Source organism: Benincasa hispida, chromosome 7 (genome assembly GCF_027475165.1).
Source record: "Benincasa hispida cultivar pf3 chromosome 7, pf3_genome.v1.1, whole genome shotgun sequence".
Classification (NCBI taxonomy): domain Eukaryota; kingdom Viridiplantae; phylum Streptophyta; class Magnoliopsida; order Cucurbitales; family Cucurbitaceae; genus Benincasa; species Benincasa hispida.
This window is the reverse complement of record NC_143484.1, coordinates 17,908,604-17,918,831: the sequence shown is the minus strand read 5'-3', so window position 1 is coordinate 17,918,831 and position 10,228 is coordinate 17,908,604. Positions and strand designations below refer to the sequence as shown.

The following is a 10,228-nucleotide window of genomic DNA, read 5'->3' as shown; positions in this document are numbered from 1 at the left end:
TTTCTTCCTTCTCCCTTGTGGTTCACGTAGACGCTCTCTCTGTATGTGTGAAGGTCTCTACTAAAATTCTTCTCCCTCACCCTCTACCAAAGTTAAGAGCAAAGCCCACAACTCTTGCTCTTACTTCACCCTAAGGAGAATACGGAGGTCTCATTGTTGGTGGTGTCCAACCAAATAGATATTTGGTATTGATGTGGTTTTATTCGTGATCCAAGTTGAGTTCGTGACCAATTGGGGAGGAATTCATGAAGATTTACGACTTCAAGGGTAAGTAAAGACGAACCTTAACTTCCTTCTATATTATTTTTTAGCATGCTGCCAATTTATCTTTTATAATATGCATAATATTGATCATTATAATTTTAATTCTCTATGAAATTGAAATTTAGGACTGATCCCCACTTCTGCATCAGACCTCATAGTCCTTCAATATCAACATGTATACTTCCATGATCTCATCTCTCTTTACTTCCACCATTTTTTTAGTCATCGTGAGTAACTACTTTCAATGGGGTAAGGGGGGAGCTTAATGCTATGAGCTAAATTAAATTTTTAAGTGTTAATCTTGTTTGCTTAATGTGTGGATATTTAAATACTTACATATGATCACTCATTGAGTCAAGTAGCTATAACCAACTACCCGAGAGGGTAAGTAATTCTGGATTTTACTAAGCAAAGAATAAGTGTTTTAAGAGATAGAAATAATCTTATACTAAATGCATCATCATTCATGCGTCATAGAGATATGACAAATGTGGCTGGCCGCCAAGAGGTGTGCGATGAACAGATGATGCGAGTTGGGATTAACCTTAGAACTAAACTTAAGGATGTGGTATTGACTTCTCCCAAGTCCTGCTTCTCCATATATTTCCTTACAACACGTTAAAGTTGCTGTTTATATAAGTTTCTCAGAATTACACTCGGAGAATTCTTTGCCTATTTAGATAGTTGTCGCATAGTTTCTTTCATCGCATGACTTTTTACTCTCTATTTATAGTTATTTTAGTTTTCACTGCATGCACGTACGTTCCAACCATTCACATTGCAAATCCTCATGTTCGACCTCGGCTCACACCGAGAAACTTATAGGTTATTATACTTGGTAATTTATAAGAAAACTTGTGACCAGTGCATGATTTACTATAACTGGGTGCATAATTAGTTTAACGCATAGATATTCCAGTGTAGTATATGTTAACCGCATCGCATCCAACAGGTAAGTAGATGAGTAGTTCTCTTAAGTGCTGACTCCAAGACTTGAACAAGAGGTCTTATCCTCTCATTAGTCTGAGAGGGACTTGGTTTATTGTTGGACCATAAACAAATTGTTCATTAGAAGATCAGTAGTAATTAAGGACATAAAGGGTAATTATAGGGATAAAACGGAGATTTGACCCAGTTGTAATTATGAACAACTCGTGAAGAATCGACTTACATGTAATGATTATATCCATAGACACAACTTGTCCTACAGTGCATAAGAGTGCAACTACGAGTCTATAGTGGGTTGCCCCATAGTTAATGAATGAAGGTTAATTAATTAAAGAATTTAATTAATTATCTCATATCACTAAAGTTTATAATTTGTAGGTTCATAAGGTCCACTTGCTAGCTCATAACAGACCAACAAGGATCAATGTATTGAAAGAATAATTTGAAACGTTCAAATCAATGTGATGAATTAAGGGAAAAAATATATTTATTCTATTATATACAATTAATATTAGTAGCAATGTTTGAAACATCGATATCGATGGAAATATTGAGATCCTGATTTTATGAAAATATCGATGGAAATTTCGAAAAATTTTAGACAAATTGATGAAAAATCTTATAATTAGTTAATGAATCTTTGATTATGGCTGAATTAGACTGTAATTGACCATTTTTAATCATCATTTCTATAAAATAAGATAACATTTATATGTATATTGTAAAATATCAGTGTAAATGTTGATGCAAGAGCATAAATTTAAAAAAATGAAAAAATAATTACAAAATAATATCATATGTTGGATTTTTTATATATAGAATCAAATATTGGAAATTATTTACAAAATTAAAGAACATAAAATATTTGCATATACAATAATTGTAAATTGGTTATTATAAAACGAAGTAGTTACAAAAATAAAAAAAATTAAGCATTAGACTAACATAACATAATAAAAACAGAAAAAGCATAACTTTAAACATAACACAACATAATAGAAAATAAAGAAGAAAAAGAAAACTTCTCTTACACTTCCCTTAAGTTAGCATAGCTAATTACTAAAGTATATACAACTGTTTTCAAATATGAAAAAAATGAACCAAACTATCCATGATAGACGCTTGTAGACATTGATAGAAGTCTATCAGGGATATTGATAGACCCTGATAGGAAAGTATCTATCATTATAGATTTTAAAATTTTATCTTTTTTGTAAATATTTTTAGTAGTTTTATCATTTGAAATAATTTTTCAAATATATATATATAGGAAAGGATATATAATTTGTAAACTGGGATTTTCATTTTGGGGTTTTACTTAAAAGTGGACCTCCACAAGGCTTACGCCTTTTAAAAGTTCATTTATATTTTTTTTTTCTAGTTTCTCATGGGATGAATCATATGTGTTTTGAAAGTTGAGTTGCATTTTTTACCTAAAATAAAAAGTTAAGCAGCCTCTTTTTATAATTTTGTGGTTGTGTTTAAACCCATAGGAGGCATTTGGATTGAGAGCAATAGGATCGGAATAAGAGTGACAAGACATCCCTTGTTTGGTATAAGTTTTGAAGCTTTATGCATGAGAATAAGCTATTCCCATGCATTATTTATAGGCGCTTTCCATAGTGGGATCTGAAGTTCTTCCTATTTGACCCGAAACCAATCGATCTAGCCATGAGCAAGTTGAAGAGAGCTCTAACAGGCCTTGGAGGACCGAACCCATGTATGTGGCAAAATATAAGGATGACATGTGGCTAAGGGTGAAAGGCCAACCGAGATCGGATATAGCTAGTTTTTCGCGAAATCTATTTCAGTAGAGCGTATGATGTCGATGGTCCGAGGTAGAGCACTCAATGGGCTAGGGTGGCTCCATTTCGCCTTACCAACACCAGGAAAACTCCGAATACAGGCCTAGATCGTTTGTACAGATAGACTTTTGGGGTGCTAAGATCCAAAGTTGAGAGGGAAACAACCCAAATCGTACGCTAAGGTCCTTAAGCAATCACTTAGTGGAAAAGGAAGTGATCGAGCGATGACAACCAGGAGGTGGGCTTGGAAGCAGCCATCCTTTGAAGAAAGCGTAATAGCTCACTGGTCTAGCTCCATGGCACCAAAAATGTATCAGGGCTCAAGTGATTCACCGAAGCGATGAGACCTTGAAAGCAACTTTTTCAAGTGTCAGTAGCGGGACGTTCTATCAATCAGGGAAGGTTTTTGGTGCAACACCTTGAGATATCAGAAGTGAGAATGCTGACATGAGTAACTAGAAATCCTGCGAAAAACACGATCGCCTGTCAATGGAAGGCTTTCTGCGTTCAGTCAATCTACGCAGAGTGGATCAGTCCCTAAGGAACCCCCCAAAAAGGCTGCTGTCCAATGGGTACACGAAAGTGACGAAGTTGCTTTGACTACAAAACCATGTCTGTCTGTTGGAGCGAATAGGATGATCAGGCCGAGGGCAGATGATACCCTGTGAGTTTTCTTGATGTCCACGCTCTCCCAACTTTTGATACATAAATTTATTTTATATATCATTAAAATAAATTTATTTAATATTCTTTAAAAATAATTAATTTAAATTTATTAATATATAAAAATCAAATTTATAATTTAGAAAATTATATTGAAATTTTATATAGATGTCGTGATTAATTTTATAAATTAAATACAGAAATAATTTATTACTATGAAAAATCTAATAATATTCTCATATGCAAAATAGAAGACGATCATCTTTTATTTTCACCACATCCATCTTTAATTTATGGATAACTATAAAACATTAAATCAAATGTTCCATCATTTTTTAATTTGACCTAATCCGATTTCTGAAGTTAAAACGGATATTGATATTTCCTTTAAAAGATTTTTGTATTTTTTTTATAGATACGTTCCTTTTAAATTTGAACACGAATATCTGGGTGGAGTTCTTCCCATTTGTATCATTACCTGCAAACTCTGTTAGGCATTTCAATCTGAGAAAATCCATAGAAGCGATTGAAGTAAGACTGCCATGGGAATTGTTCGTAATCTCGATTCGGATCAACTCCATTTCTTTGATTCTCACGGTACGTTTCAAGTTTCAACCCTTTTTTCATCATCATCGCACTTCCAATTTCTATAATTTGTTCATCCAACTTCTTCTCCTCCTGCTTTGTTTACCTTTCTTGCAGGTTATCTTGTGATTGAATCATTTGCCACTCCTGATGAAATTCATGCCATGAGAAACAGAATGGAGCAGTTGCTTGAGGGATTTGACTGCTCCACTTCCTCTGTTTTCTCTTCTGTAAATCAGGTTTTTGATTAAGACGAAATTTGTGCTCCAACTTCTAACTACTATCGTTAATGCTCTGTTTGTATTGATGTATACTCTTTCCATGTTTTTGTTACTCTACAGCGGCAGTTGACCGACGATTACTTCTTCGAAAGCGCTGAGAATATTTCCTTCTTTTTTGAGGGTATCCACAATTTCTACTTTTGTGTTTTCTTTTATCGTCTTTCTAAGTTTTCATTGTGATAATTTCATTTCATATCGACTTTGTTTTGGAACGTTGAAAAAGGGATTAGATTAGCTTCCCTTTATTTTAGTATCAGAGTGTCTGGGAACTTAGTTCCTAAGCAATTAGTAAAAAAGAAGAGAAGTTTTATGTTGCCAATTCAAAACTTGTATATCCATTCGTGTGCAAAAGAAATATGTGTTGAGTTCGACACACGTAATCCATGGCATATTTAGGTGTAGATGCTGGCCATGGTTCGTTATTGATGGAGCTCTTTCAGTGAGATTTCAGGATAATTGAAAGTTTTTAAAAAGGAAATGTGTACATGATTTGGTCATGGATAGGACTGTGTTCAAATATGTTGTTCATGAGTCGTCTACTACTTAGTTTTCATTAGCCTTTTTATTTTTCTTTTCATCTTCCTTTCTATTTTTCTGTTTTGCAGAAAAAGCATTTCGAGAGGATGGAAACTTGAAACAAGCAAAGGAACTCTCAGTTAACAAAGTTGGTCATGGTTTGTATTCTTCTATTTTAGCAGACTGTTGACCCGGTAGAAACTTTTGAACTGTCTTTTCTGTCTCTTTAGCATGGGTTTCAACTTCATCTTTGCTTACTTCGGTTTAACGATACTCCTAACTTTTATTACTTTCTCTTGGTCTTTATGACTTTCAAAATAGATTTTTCCATGCCTAGAAGCTTATAAAAACCTCAAAATGCTGCCCTTTTCTAGGGGCAAATTGCAAAAACCACCTCTGATGTATGATGGTAGTTGTAATTATACCCTCAAACTTTTAATTCTGAAAATTGAGCCTCAAACTTATACAAGTGTTAAAATTAGACCGTTAAACTTACAATAGTTTTAGAAATTGGAATCCCAAATGATAAAAATTGAACTCTCACATAAGTTTTTATCATTTGAGAGTCTAATTTTCACAACTATTGTAAGTTTGAGGACCCAATTTTAACAATGGTATAAGTTTGAGGGCTAAAGTTTTACCATTGAAAGTTTAAGTATATAGTTGCAACTATCACCATACTTTATAGTTGATTTTTGCATTTTTCTCTGTTTTTTGTGATGCAAAATTGGGATCTTTTTTCCTAATTTAACCTTCCCTTTTGTAGCATTACATGAGGTTGACCCAGTTTTCAAAAGCTTCTCGGACTCTGAGAAGGTTTCAGGTTTATTGTTGTCCTTGGGATACAAGAGGCCGATAGTCATTCAGTCTATGTACATATTTAAGGTTCTCCCTATATTGCAGTACAATTTATCAATACTAGTTTATTATTATAAGTTAATGGTACAATAACGTTTGGAAAACTCACTGACAGCAACCAGGTATTGGAGGTGAAGTAGTGCCTCACCAGGATAACTCATTTCTTTACACTGAACCAACTACTTGCACGGGGCTATGGCTGGCACTTGAAGATGCAAATACAACAAACGGCTGTCTTTGGGCTATTCCTGGATCACATAAAAGTATCCCCCTAGCAAGCCACTTCTTAAATAGCAGAAATATCTTACCTGATGTCTGATTAATTTTATTTTTTGTCGAATCTTGTTTCTAGATGGACTTGTTAGAAGGTTTCTTAGAGGTGACAAAGGAGTGTACTTCGATAAACCTTCTCCTGCTTACGAACAGAAAGATTTCGTGCCTATTGAAGTGAAAGCTGGATCTTTGGTTGTCATTCATGGAGACCTTATTCATCAAAGGTATGTGGAATGAATAGTAAAACCATTTCATTAGTTGATAGACAATGTGGTTTGTCTTCACATTTATACCATGGTCAATTTTTTATCTTAGCAACTTCAGTTGAATTCCCATTGGCATTGACACAGAAGTATTCTGATTCATTCTGTGCATTCTTTTTAAGTGATTACACTGCATACCATTATACTAATGCTACTGATTCAAATTCATATATAATAAGAGATGTTTTCTACCTTTCAAAACGAAAAAGAAGAGATGTTTTCTATGGTTTTATAATGAGCTTAACCTTTTGGGTCAATTAGTGATTAAAGATGATATCAGAGCAGGTTGGTTCAGGATGTTCTGTATTCAAACCTTTGCATCGTTGTTTTTGATGTTTTTTCCCCAATTAATCTATCCTTCTACAATGTCTCTGAATTTGTGTTTGTCCAGACTACTGGTTAATACTAAACATCTACATTACATGTTAAGTTTGGTTATTTTTCTAAGCATCCTGAGGAGTATGAGCTAAACTCTCTAGGGTTGTATATTTTGATCCTTAAAACAAAATTATGATAATTGTATCTTCAAGCTGATTGCTGTCCAATTTCTCTATTATGTGTGAACTAGCTTTGAGAATCAGTCTCCAAAATCAAGACATGCATATAGCCTACACGTGGTTGATACAGAAGGTTGTGTATGGGCTCAAGATAACTGGTGAGTTCATAAAGAAATTGCACTATTTACCCATTCTTTTAATAAATGAGGTAGTTTTTCATCATTAAACTCATTTTATCTTTTCATTTTAGGAAGTTGTACTACTTCTAATATTGATTCTTCCGTTGGCTATTGTTTAAATTGTTTTCAGCAAGCATTCTAAGTAATTTTATTATTATTTTACGTAGAATTTTGGAAGAAAAAAAAAGATTTCCACTGAGAGAGATGATGATCACAAGATGCAACGGGAGAGAAAAAAATGTGAGCCAACACTTAGCTAATATGTGTGTGGATAGCCCACACTTTCTAGCTAAACTTCCAATTATTAAATAAGAAAAGAGATGCCTGAAAGTAATTGAGGCTCAAAGCAGGACCCTTTTCTCTTTCAAAGGCATTGGAAATTTTGTTGACGAATGAAATTACAAAAGAGATTAGGAGATTCCCCAAGCCCTATGGATTTCAAAAGGACCTTCCATCTGACCAAAAGAGTGTTAAGACTATAGTTTGGAAAAGGAAGATTATTTTTTTAAAATACTTTTTTATATCCGTGAGTATCCGGGCTAGCTTACGCCCACCTCGACTAATCTCACGGGACAACCCAAGTGAACCTACGACATTTGGGTGTCAAGGAAACTCGTAGGACATTAAATCCTAAGTAGGTGGCTCTAAGGTACCTAGATAGTATGGTATTAGTAAGGGGTATGTGAGTAATTAGATAGGAAGTTAGTTATTGAATATTGCTATAAATAGGAGGGTTGGAGAAAGGTCTGGAGAATTTTGTGGTGATTTCCTAATTGGGAGTTCCGGAGAGGATTCTCAGCCTTCTAGAATGTGCTGAGGTATATTGTAATTTCTTAATTGATATTGCAATATAATTTTATCTTTTAGTTTTCTTGTTTGTTCTTTGTGTTCTTGTGTTCTCTTGTTAGGAGATATCCTAACGGTGGCCACCATGGGAAAAGGAAGATTAGATTTTAACGTATATTATGCTAAAGTGAGAATCGAGTCCAAAAAGGATTCAAAAGTATCCTTCATCTCGTCAAAGATGCTAATGTTTCTTTCGAACAAAAGAATTCCTAAAGAAGACAAATAATGTGGAGACAGAGTTTCTTTCTCTTTCTTAAATTGGTGACCGATGTGGCAATAACAAGATCTCTTGGATTGATAGGAACTGCTGGCTGCAGCTTGCCAACTGAAAGATTCTTGGATTGAAAACCAAAATTTATGAGGATTGGGGATATGAGACAAACAGATGTCATATGGATTCAGGATCCTTGTTACACATGCAGCCGCAGTTGGGAAAAAAGCATGTACCACCCGGTGGCACTTTGAAATGCATATGCATCCTCATTAGTCAATGTAATTGACCAATAGGCTTAAAATAAAGCACAACTCTCCCTGTTTTCTAGAAAGGATTGTGCACGATTTTGTGGGAAAATCAAGGAATCATTATCAGGAGATGTTGATGCCAGGGGCCATCTTCCCATAGGACGTTGAGGATGGAAGCACGTGAACAAGGAATCATTATCAGGAGATGTTGATGCCAGGGGCCATCTTCCCATAGGACGTTGAGGATGGAAGCTCGTGAATGTAACAAACACCCTCCAAATTAGATTGTAGTGATCGATCCTTCACTGGTTACTTGCCATGTATACCTACCTTTTCAAGCAATTTTCATGAGCAGACATGTCAAGAAAATAAAGAATGGGAACTAGATAAGTCAAGATCCTAGACTCGGTCGTCTGATAGAACTTAGAACCCGGATATATTGAAAGATGAACTATAACAAAAATATAAGATAATCCAAGTATTTGAGGTACTTAGACCCTCTCAATCTTGAAATAACTCTCAAGCCCTAATTCATATACCAAATATTGATTGTCTTCTCCATTCCCTACCTCCCTATTTATAACCAACTTCTAATATACCCCTATTACCCCTCTAATACCATTCCTATCATCATCCTATCTGGAAGACAGTAATTCTATTCTTCAGATGCCACCATCATCTCTCTGTCACTAATAATCCTCCTAAAACTAAAGTTAGCATTATAGTTGACTCAATGGAAGGAGATAGAAGAGTCGCATATTCTAACATGGATGAAGAAAGTCTGTCCAGATTATTCTTCAAATCTGATCTAGGCCCTTATAGTTTGATTATGGTTCAACACACTCTCATCAAAAGCTAATGTATTTCTTTAGTTATCAGCTCCAAGGAGATTCAGCACTGGTGATCTCTTGCAAAAAAGGATGGCATTGACTTCATTGGATTAGTAAACCTGAGAAGAATGCATAAGAGAGTTCAGTGTTTATTTGATTGTGTTTAAGAAATTAATGTTTATGGGATTTTGAACCATGCGAATGTGTTTTCCCCTCCCTAGTTGGTTTGCAGCCTTGAGGGTTTGCTTATACATGCCAATGGCTTAGTTTTTATCCTTCAAATGAATTCAAACAAAAATAATAATAATAAAATGAAATACAAATATGGTCCTTGTCAATATCCTTTTTTTTTTTTTTCTGAGGCACTGTCAATATCATTTTTATCGTTGTAAATTTTGTATTTTCAGAACAATTGAGTTTCCAACATCAGTTATGCATCATAGTTATGAAATTTGATTATGTCATGTGACATCACATGAATGATTGAGGATTGAATTTGATTTGTTTAAAAATAAATATGCACTAAAGTAAAAGTAGTATTAATATATGCACCAAAATAGAATTGCTAGGAAAATGTGTGTCAAAATAGAAATGCTTAAAAGTGGAAAAGTGAACGGACTATTGCTAAAATTTGAACAAAATATAGAACTCCGTATAACCTAGGAGTCATAATAGGGTTGTATATTTTATTCCTTGTAGGAATGATTGTAGTTTGACCTAGGTGGCTGTTACCCTAGAAATGCCTGTATTACCTTTTCCATTAAATCCATGATTAGCATTCTAGATCTAAGAGTATTAACATCAACCGTCTTTATCATCTTTCCTCCTTTAAAAGTCATCTTGTGTCTATTCTTTATCTTGGTTGGGGAACTTGGTGTCATTTTTTTTTTTTTTCGGATTCAGTTGCTCTTTCACTAAAAGGGAAGCGACTGACGCCATTTCTTTGTTGTCGTTATCA

General features: G+C 34.4%; 1 protein-coding gene across 1 annotated transcript; it reads left to right on the top strand.

The window, feature by feature from the left end:
* Positions 1–4,028: 4,028 nt before the first annotated feature.
* Positions 4,029–9,734, top strand: LOC150034971 (phytanoyl-CoA dioxygenase-like). Its single transcript, XM_090315315.1, has 9 exons — positions 4,029–4,277; positions 4,383–4,504; positions 4,607–4,667; positions 5,152–5,220; positions 5,829–5,947; positions 6,036–6,183; positions 6,273–6,417; positions 7,025–7,111; positions 8,280–9,734. The coding sequence occupies exons 1-9, from the start codon at positions 4,223–4,225 to the stop codon at positions 8,305–8,307; spliced, it is 834 nt and encodes a 277-aa protein (XP_090171441.1). The 5' UTR covers positions 4,029–4,222; the 3' UTR covers positions 8,308–9,734.
* The last annotated feature ends 494 nt before the right edge of the window (positions 9,735–10,228 follow it).

Coding starts and splice junctions, on each gene's coding strand:
- LOC150034971 (XM_090315315.1), top strand. CDS start 4,223: ATGGGAATTGTTCGTAATCTCGATTCGGATCAACTCCATTTCTTTGAT. Junction 4,278..4,382: donor CCATTTCTTTGATTCTCACG/GTACGTTTCAAG, acceptor CCTTTCTTGCAG/GTTATCTTGTGATTGAATCA. Junction 6,184..6,272: donor TATTCCTGGATCACATAAAA/GTATCCCCCTAG, acceptor TCTTGTTTCTAG/ATGGACTTGTTAGAAGGTTT.